The sequence below is a fragment of the Bolinopsis microptera genome, chromosome 4, assembly GCF_026151205.1.
Source record: "Bolinopsis microptera isolate Bmic1 chromosome 4, MBARI_Bmic_1.0, whole genome shotgun sequence".
Taxonomy (NCBI): domain Eukaryota; kingdom Metazoa; phylum Ctenophora; class Tentaculata; order Lobata; family Bolinopsidae; genus Bolinopsis; species Bolinopsis microptera.
This window is the reverse complement of record NC_087075.1, coordinates 6,814,250-6,834,602: the sequence shown is the minus strand read 5'-3', so window position 1 is coordinate 6,834,602 and position 20,353 is coordinate 6,814,250. Positions and strand designations below refer to the sequence as shown.

Here is a 20,353-nt window from a genome sequence, read left to right as displayed (position 1 = left end):
TTTGGCTTTGCAGATAAAAAATCACATTTTCTCCCATAACTTCAAAGGGAAGCATTTTAGGGCGTTTTTTTGTTCATAACTCATATATAAATGTGCTACGGTAGTTGCGGTTATTTTGCACCCTTCAAAAAGTCACTAGCACATTCCTATCAAAATTTTGGAAAAATCAGTAAATATTAAAAACGAAAAATGTGCCTAAATTTGTTGTTTGGCTTTGAGGTCCAATAGATCAGAAGGTGAATGAGTAAAAACATTTTTGAGGGCATCAAAAACTGCGCCAGAATTCAGAGAACAATTTGATGTCAAGCATCAAATAATCCGATTTTCCCTGACTGACTTTTTGTTAAAATAAGCCTGAAAAGGACAATTTTAGCTTTTTGACTTTAAAAATTCATAACACACCAGCCTTTTTAGATAGGGTATCAAGATTTTACACACACCTTGAAATAGATGTGAATAAACGGCGAGCAAAATTTCAACCCGATACCGCAAGAAATGATTAACTTATAGCGTCTCAACCACAAAATAATTTTTCCCGAAAATTGCACTCTTAACCAGGAAATGGTCGATTACAAAAATGGGAATTCTCAAAATAATTTTTTTTGGTGTGGAAACGGTGCGCTAGAAGGTCACTGAACTGCCTATGAGGTCATTTGGTCTGGACGGCACAAACCACTGTTTTGGTGTATGCCCCCTTAATCATATCTGTGATAATTTAATAGTAAAATTCTTGGCAAAGTTGCAGCTTATAGATTTGGATATTTTTATGACACGTGATAGCGATTAACCAATAACCAATCAGTTTTAATCAGTGACCAATCAAAACCTATAATCAATATCACAAAAATATGGTTCACCTCCCCAAAGTATCATACATATATGAATCAACAATTTTGTAGTACGTTGAAACACGTTCCTTCAGTCTCAGAGTTAGGGTCTGATCGGTCACGTGTCATGAAAACTACAGTAGTTACTCCGCGGACCTGCAGCACAGGAGACACTATCATTGAAAGTACTTGTTATAATGAGTACCCTGTGGCCTGTCTGGAATATGTATCTTGGTAAACATATCATCTTAACAATGACAGCTGACTCGGCAGAACTGGGGTTACTAATTATTCATTGTCTACTAATTATTACTAATTATTCATTGCATTGTCTACTAAAGTCAAGTAGGCATATCATTAAATTAACCAATTTACGGCGTAACAATGTTTAGATTAACATATTGTTTCTTCTTGCATGAGAACGATACTTCTTGTCTATGCTGTCATCCTATACAGGAAGTTTACAATTTCCTCGCAGATAATTTTTTCCCCTCTACAAATTTTTGTATGCCCTAGAAAAAATCAGGTCTTCTAAAAATGTCCTCTTTGGCACCAAATTTCCTCCAAAATTTCTTCGCAGATTATCTACGGTCTTTCTGGATGTTGGGCTGTCATTTACCGATTTTCGAGCATGAAAATCGAAATTGATAAAAGTTGTATTTATAAAGGTTGTAATTATAGTTTTAACTTCTCGCACAACCACCTTTAACGGGACTCAGAGCCAGCAATATTACAAAGAAGGCTGATTGTCAACCTTTTGACTGTCAGACTTAGATAAAGTAAAAAGATATCTTGAAATACTTGAACAGGCATTCTTATCCCAATAGGTAAGTAACTAATTACTTTTTTAATCACCAGCAACAACTCAAGTAAATAATTAATAAATAATTAGTAAATAATTAGATAATTACCTAGAACAGCTCCAATCTTTGTACATATGTTCGTGGCTTTCGTAACCGTACATCTTAGACATTACACAAGCGTCAAAGTCCTGAGAATTATTTTCATAATCATACATTTTCAAACTCAGCAAAAGTGTTATTTAAAATAAACATTATTTACTCAGAAGCAGCCTAGTATTATGAAGAAGTGTTCAGGAAGGTGAGTATTTCGGTGAATGTTGAATGTATTTCCAAATTGAACCAAAGCACAAAGCTCAATTACCCTGCTCAAATGACATAATAATGTACTACCGCTTTAATTATACAGTGGAAACCCAAATTATTGGTTCTATTTCTTAGAAATCGATCGAAGATCCTTAACAAAACTCCGAATCTCCAGGAATTTTTGACGGACCATCAAACATGGTCTTTTAAAATGTATCCTTGTAATATTTCCCCCTGCTCATTTCGTTTTCTCGGTATCCAATACCAGCTGCTGAGTGAATAGATACAGAGAATCCTAAACAGTTGCCTTGCTAAAGGTTTACAGTTACATCCTGCTAATCTACAATATTATACACTGTTACACAGTTACACATTAACTGCTCCCAATCTAACTAGATATATTAGTCCTCCTGCTCCTAATCTAACTAGATATTAGTCCTCCTGCTCCTAATCTAACTAGATATTAGTCCTCCTGCTCCTAATCGAACTAGATATTAGTCCTCCTGCTCCTAATCTAACTAGATATTAGTCCTCCTGCTCCTAATCTAACTAGATATTAGTCCTCCTGCTCCTAATCTAACTAGATATTAGTCCTCCTGCTCCTAATCTAACTCGAAATTAGTCCTCCTGCTCCTAATCTAACTAGATATTAGTCCTCCTGCTCCTAATCTAACTAGATATTAGTCCTCCTGCTCCTAATCTAACTAGATATTAGTCCTCCTGCTCCTAATCTAACTAGATATTAGTCCTCCTGCTCCTAATCTAACTAGATATTAGTCCTCCTGCTCCTAATCTAACTAGATATTAGTCCTCCTGCTCCTAATCTAACTAGATATTAGTCCTCCTGCTCCTAATCTAACTAGATATTAGTCCTCCTGCTCCTAATCTAACTAGATATTAGTCCTCCTGCTCCTAATCTAACTAGATATTAGTCCTCCTGCTCCTAATCTAACTAGATATTAGTCCTCCTGCTCCTAATCTAACTAGATATTAGTCCTCCTGCTCCTAATCTAACTAGATATTAGTCCTCCTGCTCCTAATCTAACTAGATATTAGTCCTCCTGCTCCTAATCTAACTAGATATTAGTCCTCCTGCTCCTAATCTAACTAGATATTAGTCCTCCTGCTCCTAATCTAACTAGATATTAGTCCTCCTGCTCCTAATCTAACTAGATATTAGTCCTCCTGCTCCTAATCTAACTAGATATTAGTCCTCCTGCTCCTAATCTAACTAGATATTAGTCCTCCTGCTCCTAATCTAACTAGATATTAGTCCTCCTGCTCCTAATCTAACTAGATATTAGTCCTCCTGCTCCTAATCTAACTAGATATTAGTCCTCCTGCTCCTAATCTAACTAGATATTAGTCCTCCTGCTCCTAATCTAACTAGATATTAGTCCTCCTGCTCCTAATCTAACTAGATATTAGTCCTCCTGCTCCTAATCTAACTAGATATTAGTCCTCCTGCTCCTAATCTAACTAGATATTAGTCCTCCTGCTCCTAATCTAACTAGATATTAGTCCTCCTGCTCCTAATCTAACTAGATATTAGTCCTCCTGCTCCTAATCTAGCTAGATATTAGTCCTCCTGCTCCTAATCTAACTAAATATTAGTCCTCCTGCTCCTAATCTAACTAGATATTAGTCCTCCTGCTCCTAATCTAACTAGATATTAGTCCTCCTGCTCCTAATCTAACTAGATATTAGTCCTCCTGCTCCTAATCTAACTAGATATTAGTCCTCCTGCTCCTAATCTAACTAGATATTAGTCCTCCTGCTCCTAATCTAACTAGAAATTAGTCCTCCTGCTCCTAATCTAACTAGAAATTAGTCCTCCTGCTCCTAATCTAACTAGATATTAGTCCTCCTGCTCCTAATCTAACTAGATATTAGTCCTCCTGCTCCTAATCTAACTAGATATTAGTCCTCCTGCTCCTAATCTAACTAGAAATTAGTCGTATGGAAACCTACGCATGGTAGAGCACAACAAGGCCGACCAAGACAAAGCTTCTTGTCTATGTTACTGAAGGAAGTTGGGACAAAATCTAAAGAGGAACTGCGAACCCTGATGCGGGACAGGGATATCTACAATATTATACAATGTTACACATTAACTGCTCCTAATCTATATAGATATCAACTGCCTTCATATCAGCCTACAGGAAGCTGTAAGATTTGTGCATGTTCGAATTCTACAATCTGGAGCTTGAGGAGCTGTGGAATTCCGGGAATGTCAGGTTACGATACAATGTAACTAGAAATCAGGACAGAAAACTGATGATGTCAATGACAATGGGAGGATTTATTGTACAACATACTGTGACCAAAATAATTCAAAAAATCAAGCGCAATTACAAATAATAATGATGTAATCTGTGCAGACTGAATTATTGACTGTAAATAGCAATGGTTATAATTATATAATTACCAATTAATTAACTGGTCAGCCTACAAACCTGCATACAAGTAGCGGAGGATACCCTCCTCATATCGTAGATACCCGCCATTACTTTACTGTGTCGGTAAAAGGTGGCTTTCAAGGCATCGTTGGTGATGGCCCAGTTGTAGAGTCTCGCCATACGATCCCACCTGAAGGGAGGAAAGGGTCAACTTTAGTGGTACACACTAGCCATACGATCCCACCTCAATGGAGGAAAGGGTCAACTTTAGTGGTACACACTAGCCATACGATCCCACTTGAAGGGAGGAAAGGGTCAACTTTAGTGGTACACACTAGCCATACGATCCCACCTGAAGGGAGGAAAGGGTCAACTTTAGTGTTACACACTAGCCATACGATCCCACCTGAAGGGAGGAAAGGGTCAACTTTAGTGTTACACACTAGCCATACGATCCCACCTGAATGGAGGAAAGGGTCAACTTTAGTGTGACACACTAGCCATACGATCCCACCTGAAGGGAGGAAAGGGTCAACTTTAGTGTGACACACTAGCCATACGATCCCACCTGAAGGGAGGAAAGGGTCAACTTTAGTGTTACACACTAGCCATACGATCCCACCTGAAGGGAGGAAAGGGTCAACTTTAGTGGTACACACTAGCCATACGATCCCACCTGAATGGAGGAAAGGGTCAACTTTAGTGGTACACACTAGCCATACGATCCCACCTGAAGGGAGGAAAGGGTCAACTTTAGTGGTACACACTAGCCATACGATCCCACCTGAAGGGAGGAAAGGGTCAACTTTAGTGGTACACACTAGCCATACGATCCCACCTGAATGGAGGAAAGGGTCAATTTTAGTGGTACACACTAGCCATACGATCCCACCTGAAGGGAGGAAAGGGTCAACTTTAGTGGTACACAATGCAACTGGTACGATGTATTAGGTACCGTGAATGAGAATTCTCGAGAAAGGATGGATACTTGGCAAAGTTTATCACTTATTGAGCAGGTATGGTTCATATTCCCGAGTGTAATACGAGTAGAGTCAACTAAGACTGAGATTTTGTGATTGGCTCATTGGCTGGTACTTTTAATGAGGGTGGGTACTCTAAATGAGTGTGCATAGTGACCCAATTAAAGCATATATAATAACTAATAAGTCACATAAAATATACATTGTTCTGATTGACTTCACTGGGGGCAAAGAAGTTCAGGACGAAGAATTCAGTTCATTGCATCTATTATCAATAACTTTCCTAAATCAAATTATTAAATTGTAATTCTAAGGAAGTTTTTGAGTCAGATAAAGATCCTAAACTTATTGCTGAAAACTGCACCCTCCCCACGTCTACCGAGTTTAACCACCAACTTATCCAACTGTAACGCTCCTTTTATCCAACTGTAACGCTCCTTTTATCCAACTGTAACGCTCCTTTTATCCAACTGTAACGCTCCTTTTATCCAACTAGTGTAACGCTCCTTTTATCCGATGTATCAAATACTCTTCCTTTAGGTTACACATTGAAGTACAGGTGACCTGTATACTATTTAAGAAATTGTAGACTGCCTATCAGACTCAGTGCTTATCAGTCTCAGTGCTTATCAGACTCAGTGCTTATTAGACTCAGTGCTTATAAGTCTTAGTGCTTATTACTTTATTAGACTCAGTGCTTTATTAGACTCAGTAAGGAGGTTAGAGAGAGTGTGAATCGTGTATTTTAGAATACACTGCGAAATGTTTATCACTTTTAAGGAATTGTAATTATTGATGATGATATTGATATTTGTGCTGGATCTGAGTTACAGTACGTTTTTTCTTCTTTTTAGTCAAACTGTTCAATCTCACTTACTTCATATTGAGATTTACAGTTTAAAATATCTGGGTATATTTAAATTAACATCTGGGTATATTTAATTAAATATCTGGGTAAATCTAAATTAAAAGATTAACAGAGTCTGATAAAATGCGAGTATTATAACTTAAAACAATGTCGCTACCAATCCTCTAGATGTAAAACTTTACTGATATTTCATACAGATATGAAACAGAGATTCTATCGCCTAATTACTCCACAAAGTCTACATCCTACAGCCCCCTGCCCCCGGTCCACTCAGCCGAATACCCGAGAAATCGGGTGTGAGGGTTAAATGAGGAGCTGCCCGTTGCAGTAAGGTCTCGGGCGAAGAAAATATGGTACACAGTCTACACACTACCTTAACCGTCACTGGCCTAATGTATAATTGAATCCTTCGGCTGCTGTAATTGGCTGGTTACACTTGTGTAACAATGTGGAAATGTCCGAAAAAAATTCACAATAAGAATTCAATTAATCATTCCCGATATTACATTATGAGAAATATAATTAAATTTATTATCTGACGAGTCAAAAGTGTCCTACCGCTGAAGGTCCAAACTCTACTATATTTATGACGGACAATTCTGGTAAGCGCGCGGTAACTAAATATCTGCAGAAAGCAGCGACGGTGCAGTTATTCTGTTTTACTCACGTAACTCTTCCAATCATCTACAAGCTTTTATACCTATAATATTGCCAAGCTCAGAGTTCACGTCTTATTGAATGTTTAATGTGAAACTCAGTGGTTTTCCAAAGAAGGGGGACATACCATACCACTTAACTGAACTAAGTGATGTGAATTCTGAGGAAGTGCACAGTTGTGAGTAGTATGTTGTGAGACACAGGGGGTGCTCTCTCTCTCTCTCTCTCTCTCTCTCTTTCTCTCTCTCTCTCTCTCTCTCTCTCTCTCTCTCTCTCTCTCTCTCTCTCTCTCTCTCTCTCTCTCTCTCTCTCTCTCTCTCTCTCTCTCTCTCTCTCTCTCTCTCTCTCTCTCTCTCTCTCTCTCTCTCTCTCTCTCTCCCTCTCTCTCTCTCTCTCTCTCTCTCTCTCTCTCTCTCTCTCTCTCTCTCTCTCTCTCTCTCTCTCTCTCTCTCTCTCTCTCTACCAGTCCCTCCATCTTCTACTATATTCATAAATACAACTTAACAAATTTTGACCCTATCAACTATCCACGTTATCATAATTACCCCCTCTCTAGAGTGGAAGGTTATTTTCATTTCACACTGACTCTTCTATAATTGGTAACATTCACTTACAATAGACAGGGTCACAAAGACCGGCCTGTTTAATGTGTAATAGTGTGGTATAGAGCTCTTCTCACTTCTGCGGAAAGTAAAGTGTGTGTAACTTTAGATCTAACTTCAAAGAGCTTGAACAGTACCCGCTGTGAATAACTTAAACTATACAGAGGCACATATTAGGTGCGGTAAAAAAATAGAAATTATGCGGTACCGCACCCGACTATAAAGGTAAAATGTGCGGTAAGGTGCGGTAAATTTTTACCAATTATGCGGCAAATGTGCGACGATTTTTTCGAAATTTGTGCGGGAATTGTGCGGTATTCTTTTGCATTTTCTGAAGGACTTTGGAAATTCTAAACGTATAACCGCCGCTCTTATCAAAAATAGGTCTGTTTATGTGTAGTTCTTTACTAAGACCATGATTGAACCTATATTGAGATTCAGTTATCTGAGAACAGTGACTTGATCTGGTAGAGATCAGGGGACAGTTATTTGAAGACGCCTCTTGATAGAGTCGATCAGATCCCATGCGTGATCGCAAATATGTGACACGCTTGTTGGCATTGATCGTCAGTACTTGTAAACCATTTGATCCAAGATCCATTAAGCCCACTATAAAAAAGCCAACGCTACAACAAATAGAGCTCATTACCCGATAAAAAGGGCTGCAGGTATGATCGAAGTACGGTAACGACGAGAGTTCCATAACGGCCTGGGTCACGGTCCCAAAAGGGCCTGGGTAACGGTCCCGAAAGGGCCTGGGTAACGCTCCCGAAAGGGCCTGGGTCATGGTCCCGAAAGGGCCTGGGTCACGTGGTAACCGGGTCACGTGGCCTAGGCATGAGTTCCAAAAGGGCCTGGGTCAGGGTCCCGAAAGGGCCTGGGTCAGGGTCCCGAAAGGGCCTGGATCAGGGTCCCGAAAGGGCCTGGGTCACGCGGTAACTGGGTCACGTGGCCTAGGTCACGGTCCCGAAAGGGCCTTGGTCAGGGTCCCGAAAGGGCCTGGGTAAGGGTCCCGAAAGGGCCTGGGTCACGTGGTAACTGGGTCACGTGGCCTAGGTATGAGTTCCAAAAGGGCCTGGGTCACGGTCCCGAAAGGGCCTGAGTCACGGTCCTAAAGGGCTTGAGTCACGGTCCTAAAAGGGCCCGACTTTTAACATATTTTGGTTTTTACACTCGAAAATCTTAACGCGAAAATTTCAAAATTATGCGAAATTTATACGCGGAAAATGCTATATTATGTGGAAATATGCAGAAAATTACAAAATGTGCGGAAGTGTGCAGAAAACAATAAATTATGCGGAAATGTGCGGAAAACGGTAAAATGTGCGATCCCGCACCCATCGCACCTAATATGTGCCTCTGAAACTATATCGTCTAAATCTACACTTAATCTTACATTAAATACCGTATACGACTAATTTGTCTTCAGAAAGGAAAGGTGAAACGTAGAAATGGAAACCGTAAGTATTTTCCACGGAACTACGGAATCAGATTTAGAGTTCGACAGAACTGCTGACTTATTGCTTACGGAAACCATTGACTACCCATGTCTTGTCATGTGTAGACTGTAGTACAATAGGCAATCTTGACAATCTTGAATATTCTTCGTGATATTTGGTTCGTAAGAATCAGATCAGATAAAACATAATACAGTGTATACTGTATAGTGTATATTATATTAATATGATAAATCTTAAATAGCTGCAGATTCCTTGGGGTATAACCAGGCAGTAAAGATTTCGGTTCATTTTCAAAGAAAATCGGATTTGAATGGCAGGAGTTCCAGATTATGGAATGAGTTTTGCAGTAAGTAATGTGAACTACATTAAATTTTCGGAGTAATTCACTGTTCATAATAATTGAAATTAGAAGAAACGTAAAAATAAGAAAGCTAATTTATTAACAAGTAAGCTAATTAATTAACAAGTAGGCTAATTAATTAACAAGTAATCCAATGAATTAACAAGTAAGCTAATTAATTAACAAGTAAGCTAATTAATTAACAAGTAAGCTAATTAATTAACAAGTAAGCTAATTAATTAACAAGTAAGCTAATTAATTAACAAGTAAGCTAATTAATTAACAAGTACGCTAATTAAATAACAAGTAAACTAATTAATCAACAAGTAAGCTAATTAATTAGCAAATAAGCTAATTAATTAACAAATAAGCTAATTACGTACGTGAGGAAGTAGGGTCCTTGTTTGCTGATATCGTATCCTTGACAGGCTGAGATCACACCTACAAACCAGTCTTGTCTCTCTGGTCTCTGCGAGGGTTAAATAGGGTAACTAATTAGTAGTAATTAAGGTAACTAATAAGTAGTAATTAGGGTAACTAATTAACAGTTTCGCTGGTCTCTGCGAGTGACAGTCAGTTACAATGATACAATACAGAGAAGTAATTAATTAGGGTAACTAATTAGTAGTTTCATTAAATAGGGATTTTAGATATAATAAGTACTGGCTCTAGTCTATTTAATGTACTGAGGTACAGCAGTTTCCATATTGACCAATTAACACAACAACAAGTTCTCTATTCTTTACACATAGCGGAGTTACTAAGACCACGTACTGTACACTGTGGACTGTAGTCTATATCTTATGTAAGGTGTTAACCCTGTTAATGTATCAATTATTATAGTTATACTAGTAATCAATCTAATTATGTTGCCGTTAACTTTAAACAGACTCCCAGAGTTCAAGAATCACATACCAAACTTGGTTCCGTATTCTAGAAACACGGCGGGGGGGGGGGGGTCCGGGGGATCACGTACAAAACTTGGTACCTGATCTTCCCTCCCCGGGCACGGTGCCATTCATCTTTTTAACAGTTTCTTCAATGTAACTACACTAATTAACAAAACACATGAACTTATGGAATTTTACTTTTTAAGATTATCGTTTAATTTAGTGTATAATAAAGTTATTATATGGCGACCCTTCGCTGTGCAATGTAATTGAATGTATTGTTTTTGTATATTAGAGCTTTAGCCACAGGTAAGTTGGTCTACACGGAGCCCCACAGTTTCAATTCCTTGTTTAACTAGCTAGAATATAATTTCAAAAAGATAAATCTTAAGTTTCTTTTTGAACAATAGAATATCATGCGAAGTTCTTAATGCATACGGTAGCTGATTCCAAACATAGGATCAACAGTAACTAAAACTTCGTCCAGTCTTACAATTATTTGAAACAGGAGGAACATTGAAGAGGAAATAGTCTTGCTCTGTTCGTAGAACACGTACAGGCTCAACGCATTGATTAGTGATATTATATATATTATAACTTCTTAACCATCATCATATCAATGTTTATAATGTTTCAAACAATAAATAGCCCAAACAAATAGTCTGCGCTCCCTAGAGCGTGAAAAGGGGGGGGGATCATGTTATTTTTTGTCCGTTTTTGTCCGTTAATTTTTGTCCGTTTTGAAAATATAGCTGCCAAACGGACAAAAACGGACAAAAATTGTAACTTTTGATTTAAATTTTCTCCACAATTTGTAACAGGCTATCTGCAGAAATGGGTAGCCCGGTTAATGACCATGGTCCTTTCTCAAACTTTTAATCTTCAATTAGGCACAAAGAATAGTCTAAACATTTTTTAATAACATAAAAAGGGATGAAAAGTTTTATTACTGGAGAGTAAAACTTTGTTAAACACAAAGATTCTTGAGCACATTTTGAGTCAGACTCAAATGCGCTTAAAAACATTTTAGTATATAACAATAAATTATGTTAACAATAACACCAACAATAATTATAAATTGAACAAATTATTGAGAGATGAAAGAGAGGAAAAGGAGGAGGGGGGACTGAGGAGGGGGACTGAGGAGGGAGGGGAGGGGGGCTGAGGAGGAGTGAGACTGAGACGGAGAACTGAGGAGGAGGAATGAATAGGAGGAGGAGGAGAAGAAGGGCTCAAGAGGAGGAGGATCCAAGAGGAGGAGGACCCAGGATCAGGAGGAGGACCCAGGAAAAGGCCCCATGAGGAGGACTGGGGAGGAGGACCGATGAGGACTGATAAAGACTGATAAAGAGGACTAAGGACGAGGAGGAGGAGGAGGAGGAGAAGGACTGAGGAGTGAGGAGGAGGACTGATGAGGAGAAGGAGGTGTATGAGGAGGATGAAGAGGAGAAAGGAGATGAAGGATGAGGATAAGGAGGACTGAGGAGGAGGACTGGTGAAGAGGACTGATGAGGAGGAGGACTGAGAAGGGGAGGCCTAGGAGGATTGAGGAGGAGGAGGAATGAGGAGTAGAAGGAGGAAGAAGACTGATGAGGATCAGTAGGACCCAGGAGGAGGAGGAAGAGGAGGAGGACTGAGGAGTGAGGAGGAGAAGGAGGACCCAGGAGGAGGAACCAGGAAGAAGAGGAGGAGGAGGACTGAGAAGGAGGAGTGAGACTGAGAAGGAGAACTGAGGAGGAGGAATGAATAGGAGGAGGAGGATAAGAAGGACTCAAGAGGAGGACTGAGGAGGAGGAGGACTAAGGAGAAGGATGAGGATGAGGACCCAAGAGGAGGAGGACCCAAGAGGAGGAGGACCCAGGAAAAGGCCCCAAAAGGAGGACTGAGGAGGAGGAGGACTGATGAGGACTGATAAAGAGGACTAAGGACGAGGAGGAGGAGAAGGAGTGAGCAGTGAGGAGGAGGACTGATGAGGAGAAGGAGGTGAATGAGGAGGATGAGGAGGAGAAAGGAGATGAAGGAAGGAGATGAAGGATGAGGATAAGGAGGACTGAGGAGGATGAGGGATGACTGGTGAAGAGGACTGATGAGGAGGAGGACTGAGAAGGGGAGGACTTAGGAGGACTGAGGAGGGGAGGACTTAGGAGGAAGAGGAGGATTGAAGAGGAGGAGGACTGAGGAGTAGAAGGAGGAAGAAGACTGAGGAGAATCAGGAGGACCCAGGAGGAGGAGGAAGAGGAGGAGGACTGAGGAGGAGAAGGAGGACCCAGGAGGAGGAACCAGGAAGAAGAGGAGGAGGAGGACTGAGAAGGAGGACTGAGAAGGAGAAGGAGGACTGATGAGGAGGATGAGGATGAGGAGGAGGGTGACTGGGGAAAGGATTGAGGAAGACTGAGGAGGAGGAAGAGGAGAAGGACTGAGGAGGAGAAGGACTGAGGAGAAGGAAGAGGAGGAGGACCCAGGAGGAGGACCCAGGAGGAGGAGGACACAGGAAAAGGCCCCAGGAGGAGGAGGATGACTTGGGAGGAGGAGGACTGATGAGGACTGATGACGAGGACTGAGGACGAGGAGGAGGAGGACTGAGGAGGAGGACTGAGGAGGACTGATGAGGAGGAGAAGTAAGTGGATGAAGAGGATGAGGAGGACTGAGGAGGAGGACTGGTGAGGAGAAGGAGGAGGACCCAGGAGGAGAAGGAGGAGGAGGAGGATAACTGAGGAGGAGGAGAAGGACTGAGGAGGAGAAGAGGGATCCAGGAGAACCCATGAGGAGGAGGAGGAGGACTGAGGAGGAGGACTAAGGAGAAGGAGGACTGATGAGGAGGATGAGGAGGAGGGTGACTGGGGAAAGGACTGAGAAGGATTGAGGAGGAGAATGCGGACTGAGGAGGAGAAACCAGGAAAAGAAGGAGGAGGAGGACTGAAGAGGAGGACTGAGAAAGCGAAGGAGGACTGATGAGGAGGATGAGGATGAGGAGGAGGGTGACTGGGGGAGGACTGAGGAGGAGGGTGACTGGGGGAGGACTGAGGAATATGATGAAGACTGAGGAGGAGGAGGAAGAGGAGAAGGACTGAGGAGGAGAAGGACTGAGGAGGAGAAGGACTGAGGAGGAGAAGCAGGAGGAGGAGGACCCAGGAGGATGAGGACCCAGGAGGAGGACCCAGGAAAAGGCCCCATGAGGAGGAGGAGGAGGACTGGGGAGAAGGAGGACTGTTGAGGACGAGGAGGAGTAAGAGAAGGACTGAGGAGGGGAGGAGGAAGAGGACTGAGGAGGATCAGGAAGACCCACGAGGAGGAGGACCCACGAGGAGGACCCAGGAGGAGGAAGAGGAGGACTGAGGAGGAGGAGGACTGAGGAGGAGGAGGAGGACTGAGAAGGAGGAGGACTGAGGAGGAGGAGGACTGAGGAGGAGGAGGAGGAGGAGGAGGAGGAGGAGTGAATAGGAGGAGGAGGGGGACTGGGCAGGACTGAGGAGGAGGACTGAGGAAAAGGATGAGGAGGAGGACTGAGAAGGAGGACTGAGCTGAGGAGGAGGACTGAGGACTGAGGAGGAAGAGGAGGAGGATGAAGAGGAGGTGGACCCAAGAGGAGGAGGTCCCAGGAGGAGGACCCAGGAGGAGGACTCAGGAGGAGGAGGAGGATGACTGAGGAAGACTGAGGAGGAGGAGGAGGAGGAGGAGGAAGCATCTAAATATTATTTCCATTTTTGTTATTTTTTGTCCGTTTTTGTCCGCTCTATTTTTTGTCCATTTTGATAATATAGGGTTCCGAACGGAAAAAACAGGATCCCCCCAGGAGGAGGAGGAGGAGAAGGATGACTGAGGGGGAGGACTGAGAAGGAGGAGGAATGAGGAGTACTGAGGAGGATCGCTGAGGAGGATCGCTCAGTAGGATGGCTGAGGAGGATGGCTGAGGAGGATGACTGAGGAGGATGACTGAGAGGGAGGAGGAGGAGGACTGAGGAGGAGGAGGAGAAAGAGGACCCAGGAGGAGGACTCAGTAGAAAGAGGAGGAGGAGGACTCAGAAGGAGGAATGAGGAGGACTCAGAAGGAGGAATGAGAAGGAGGAGAACTGAGGAGGAGGAGGAGGAGGACTGAATAGGAGGAGGAGGGGGACTGGGGGAGCTGGAGGACTGAGGAGGAGGAGGACTGACGAGAAGGATGAGGAGGAGGACTGAGGAGAAGGACTGAGGACTGAGGAGGAAGAGGAGGAAGAGGAGGAGGATGAAGAGGAGGAGGAGGACCCAGGAGGAGGAGGACTAAGGAGGACTGAGGAGGACTGAAGAGGATGGCTGAGGAGGATGGCTGAGGAGGATGACTGAGAGGGAGGGGGAGGAGGAGGAGGAGGACTCAGGAGGAGGACTCAGGAGGACTGAGAAGGAGGAGGACTGAGGAGAATTGAGGAGGATGAGGAGGAGGACTGAATAGAAGGAGGAGGAGGGGGACTGGGGGAGGACTGAGGAGGAGGACTGAGAAGAAGGATGAGGAGGAGGACTGAGGAGGAGGACTGAGGAGAAGGACTGAGGACTGAGGAGGAAGAGGATGAAGAGGAGGAGGATGAAGAGGAGGAGGAGGACTCAGGAGGAGGACCCAGGAGGAGGACTCAGGAGGAGGAGCAGGACTGAGGAGGATGACTGAGGAGGTGGAAGAGGAGGAGGAGGAGGAGGAGGAGGAGGAAGCATCTAAATGTTATTTCAATTTTTGTTATTTTTTGTCCGTTTTTGTCCGCTTTATTTTTTGTCCGTTTTGAAAATATAGCTGCCAAACGGACAAAAAACATGATCCCCCCCCCCCCCCCCCCCCCCCCCCGTGAAAATCACGTACAGCTACAATTAGTGTTGCCGAGATCACGTACAGCTACAATTAGTGTTGACGAGATCAACACGTTTACTAAGTTAACTTACTCAACAACTATCTAACTTACTTATCTAGCAGAGGCATCATGTAGCCTCCAGGCTCGACAAACCCCGACAAACCCCGACAAACCCCGACAAACCCCGACATATCCCGACAAACCCCGACAAACGGGGTTTGTCGGGGTTTGTCGAGGGGTTTTGCCTCGGGCCCACCGGCTACATGAGGCCTTCTTGTATAGTGTTTTTCCACGTAAAGCTTGATGACTCCGTCTCGGCTTTTTGTTGGGAGACTCAACCAAAAAAAAAAAAAAAAAGAAAAAAAAAAGCCTCCAGGCTCGACAAACCGGAAACCCCGTCAAACCCCGTCAAACCCTGACAAACCCCGACAAACCCCGACAAACCCTGACAAATCCCGACAAACCCCGACGTGTCAAGATATGTCGTATCATGTCGGGCCCACCGGCTACATGATGCCTTAGCAGTTAATAGGCCCATTTAATGAGATTATCCGCCACCTGAGCCCTGTCTGTGTGATCTCATTAACTTACTAACCTCCTGTCATAACCAATTTACCACTGCGCTAAGTTTTAATACTTTCAACACTACTATATAACAAATAATTTGAGGATGTACCATGGAAGTCTAGAGTACCCGCAACAAGAAATGCAGCTGTAAACGACTTGGTAACGGGGTGCATGTGAGCTCTGGGGGCCAGTGGCATCAGAAGACTGGCTATCAGCCTTGAAAATAAGATGAGTTCTTTAGATTCATGTCACATCTGCACTGCATCTCGTCTCCATCACAATGACACAAACACTCTCTCCTTCACTACCCTACCCTACCCTAGCCTAGCCCTACCCCTCCCTCCTTTTACCTGTTGCGGGTACTCTGGACTGCATGGACATCCTTGAATAGAGGTATTTTATATAGTAGTGTTGTGGTATTATACTGTGTACATGTATATATATTCTATCCTATATATCAATATATTCTATATCTATATATAATACTGTATCTTTTATATACAAACTTTTCCTTACCCCCGCCTCCCCTTCCTCTATAAATTGTACTCAAATCCCACACCCAACCTGCTATTGACTTACTAAATAAGTCAATAGCAGGTTGTTTTAATACTTTCAACACTACTATATAACAAATAATTTGAGGATGTCGAAAAAGAATGTCAGTCAAGCAAGTTCGCAAGTAATGCAGCACTAATTGGAAAAGGTGTGTGGGGGTGATGCGGGGTGGCCGGGTCGTGTACTCAGAAGACTAGCCATGGACTCCTGAAGCAAGTTGAGTAATTATCATTTTTCTACAATCAGCATCAGCACCGCCATAAACATCATCATTCAAATCCACGTCCACGTGACCCTACCCTGACCCTACTTTTAACCCTGCGAACTTGCTTGGCTACAGTCTGGATATCCTTAAATATTTGTATATATATATGATACTGCTGTATGTAGTGTTGAAATGTATGGTGACTACGGTCTGCACTTGAAATAGAAGAGCCTCAATAAAATAGCAGTTATTATAAGTAATGGTTTTGTGAACCACTGCAAATAGCAAATTTACTAAAACGTATTGATATGTAATTACTTTATTGCTCATTTAATGTATGACAAATTCAAATTTAAATTATACTTTAAATTTATACTGATATCTTTGATTGTCATAACTCTAAAAGTATTAACAGATGAATATTAATTTTTTTAAATGTTTAAAATTGCACTTGAGGTTTAGCTGTGCTTTTATCATTATGCTGTCCTATTCGTGTTAGAGTGAGAAGATTATTTAACCCAAGACAGTTATTCAATGGAAATCTAAAAAGTAAAGATATCCACCTGCAGTCTTGCAAAATCCCTCTCCCCATTTTTTCCCCTGTTATCTGCCTCCCCACACATTTTTTATTAAAAAATTTATATATAATACCCGCAGACTATTTACCCTTTATATGTGTACATTCATTCAGATTTGAGATTCTAACTAATATTTGTGTGGGATTGTTTATTGATAAAGTTGAAAATTTACATTGAATTTGAATTGATAGCCCTTCCTTACCCCAACCCCTCCGATCCTTACCCCAGCCCCTTCCCCCTCATTGCACATTCACTCCATTTTACATCTCATCCAAAACAATTGACGTTTCGATATACTTTATTCATTTTCAATCAACAATCGTACTTAATAACTCATTAACTAGCCTTAAATATACTGGTGATTCCTGCTAAGCTTAACGTGATCACTGATAAATTTATGTTACTCATCTCACTGCCGCCTAGCTTGTTTCAGGTTTACTGGTCTGGTTCGATGGGTCTGACCCTGGCCCCCTCCGCTCACCCCTGTACTCCGCATCCATTATCATCATGAAAAAGACCGACAAGAAACTCGACAGGAGATCGGACCTCTTTAATTCCACGTATCGAGGGTGCAAGTCAGCTGGATCCACCCCTATTTCAAGCCCTGTTTTAAGCCGAAAAGTCACTAGCAGAATACATAATAGGAACACAGAGCCAGATGCAGATCTAACATCTGATGGAGACTTTGTAGATGTAGAGAGCAACGAACCAGCATCGATCCCAGGAACGCTACTCTCTAAGTGTCCCTGCTTTGTAGAGTCAAAGAACCCTGCAATCTTATGTGTTACTTGTAAGCAGACCTTCCATTCTAACTGTGTTAACCTTGCTGGCCTCACAGCAACTTCTCTAAAGAAGCTCAGCACTTCCTGGAAGTGCCCGGACTGCTTTATCTTTCCTTACACAAGAAGATTGAAGGAGGAGGAAAAATCCAAAGCGTTAACAGAATTCTTTAGCAATATTTCTAAGATATCAAAGTGTAATGAGGAACTCAAAGAAAGTACAACAACCATAGAGTTCTTCAACGAGCATATCAAACACCTCATACTCAAGGAGGACAGTTGTTTCAAAGAACACTCCAAAAGAACAGAACGATTAGTGACTGGAATTGAAGATATCACTGAAGACATAGCTTCTATCAAGGGTGTACTTACGAAAGTAAAGGAGAGTGGCTCAGCTCTTGAGACAACCAGCAACTCTCTCAAACAGGAGATTGATGGCCTGAAGGACTCTCTCAAAAATATACCTATGACAGAGCAACCTCCGACTAACAGCAGTACTTTCGATCATGTTGACAACCTGATGACCCAGATCAAAGTGCAATTGGAAAAGATCAATGATCATGTATGTCCCTCAACGTCCACACAGAACTTTGATGAAGGTGAACTACGTTACAATGAATCTATCCTTATGACCCCTAACACTACTTCTCCTCACTTTGCTGCATCTCAAATTCCTGAAGGCCCTGCATGTGACCCTTATCTAACTTATCAGGAAGATATAGTGCCTGTTGAGCTTCACAGCAAACTTATAAAGCTGCTGGAGGACAATAGTGCGGATTTTTCTTCGGTTGGTGGCAGCAGGGATGTTGTCTACTTTGGTGAACATGGATACTGGTACACAGGAGCCTATCATCAGGCAAAGGAAACTCCACCGGAGATACAAGATCTTTTGGACTGTGTGCGTCCCTCTCTCCCCAATAGGAAGAGCTGGCTGAACTCTTGCCTTGTTACAAGATATACAGGCAATAGTAGCCATATCCCCCAACACTGCGACAATGAGGTTCTTATTGACCCAGAATCGATAATAGTCACTGTGTCCCTTGGTGAAGAACGCACAATAAAGTTCACACATAAGTCGACTGAAAAGTCCTTAAAGCTCAAAGATGGAAGTGTATACGTGATGTCCAGAATGTCCCAAGAAATCTGGAATCATGGTATTGATTGAGAAGATGGCGAGGAAGATGGCGAGGAATCTGAAGAGAAAACTTCTGTGAGGTACAGCTTTACCTTTAGGCATATTGCGCCTTTCTACAAAAATAGCACAGTGTTAATTGGAGACTCAAACACTAAGTACATTAAATTTGGTAAAGATGTTGGAACTCTAGGAAAATGGGTTCCCGGTAAGCGAATGTGGGCTGCTAAAATCGACGATATTCCTGCTCCCAAAGACATAGGCCCCTTTCGGAACATTGTTATACATACGGGAATCAATGATATTCGAGATGATTCCAACAGACCATCCACTAGAACACTTATTGCTAAGCTTAAGAAGAAATGTTGTGAAATTCAGCAATTTTATCCTAATAGTAAAGTTCATATTAGTTTACTCTTGCCCACCAAATCACAGTTTGTTAACTCACGTATAGGGGAGTTAAACAGTTTAATTGTCGACATGGTTTATAATAGGAAAAACATGTTTATTATAGATAACTCTGTACTAGGTTCTGTTAACGGATGTATGCCCTCTAAGTATGGTAGATTCTCACGTGATGGCACACCATTGGTCAATGATGTTGTTCATCTCGGGAGAGAAGGCCTGAAAATATTTTGTATGAACATAAAACGGTGTATTGTACAACGTGGTGGAAGTCAGTCCACAGAAAGATTTAAAGGTGGAAATGGTGACTATAGGAGTGCCCTAAGTAGGGGTAGTACGGGTGATATCTTACCGATATGACCTCAATAAACTTCAATATTACAAGAGAGAGATGTCCAGGTTGTGATAGCAATGTACTAAGCCATCATAAAATCATAATATGTGAGAGTTGCGATACAATATATCATGCCAAATGTTCTGAACAGAGTTTTAAATTTGATCATGTTAAACAAATGTGGCACTGCAGTCAGTGTTACGCCTTCAAATCCCAAAGGTACAATCCTTTTAACTCAATTATTTATGACAAATATGATCCCAACACTGTAGAAAGAGACGAGGATATGGAGACTATTTCAAACATTCTAAAAGACTGTAGGTATTATAACATGACAAATTTCAACCGGCTGTCAAAAAACATACTTAACCATAACAAGCCGTTTATATCTATTGTGTTTAACAACATTGATGGGAACGCATCTAACTTTGACAGCTTTATTACTGATATGAGTCAATATGATGAGAAATTTGCAGTTATTGCGCTAGCTGAAACAAACATTAATGAGGAAAATAAAGATCTATACAAAATTGATGGTTACAGCAGTGAGTACAACTCTAAAACTGATGGGAAAAAGAAAGGTAGTGGCCTTGGTATATATGTGGGACCACATTCTATATTGGTATATCAGCACATATACCATTTTTAAGAAAATTATACCACGGTGATCAGCATCAAATTCTGCATCGCTTGAGCTAGGTTTCTTTATTCTACGACAATTTCATGTGTCGAAAATAGTTTAAATTTTTATGGTAAATTGGTACAACAGCTCATATACCAAATCATTTCACTAAGCTTATCCGTGAAATTGGTATATCTGAAGATATACCATTTTAGTGAGATTTGATGAGCATTCG

At 41.9% G+C, this 20,353-nt stretch overlaps 2 protein-coding genes across 2 annotated transcripts in view; one reads left to right on the top strand and one right to left on the bottom strand.

The window, feature by feature from the left end:
* Positions 1–20,353, bottom strand: part of LOC134814488 (monoacylglycerol lipase ABHD2-like) — a 119,166-nt gene that overhangs the window by 10,518 nt on the left and 88,295 nt on the right. Inside the window, exons 9-11 of the mRNA XM_063822619.1 lie at positions 9,623–9,708; positions 4,390–4,522; positions 1,739–1,818 (exon numbers count right to left, since the gene is read on the bottom strand). Coding sequence (XP_063678689.1) covers positions 1,739–1,818; positions 4,390–4,522; positions 9,623–9,708 — 299 coding nt within the window. The remainder of the gene's footprint in view (positions 1–1,738; positions 1,819–4,389; positions 4,523–9,622; positions 9,709–20,353) is intronic.
* Positions 16,122–20,353, top strand: part of LOC134814485 (uncharacterized) — a 102,693-nt gene continuing 98,461 nt past the window's right edge. Inside the window, exon 1 of the mRNA XM_063822613.1 lies at positions 16,122–16,153. The gene's annotated coding sequence lies outside the window, so the exon portion shown is untranslated. The remainder of the gene's footprint in view (positions 16,154–20,353) is intronic.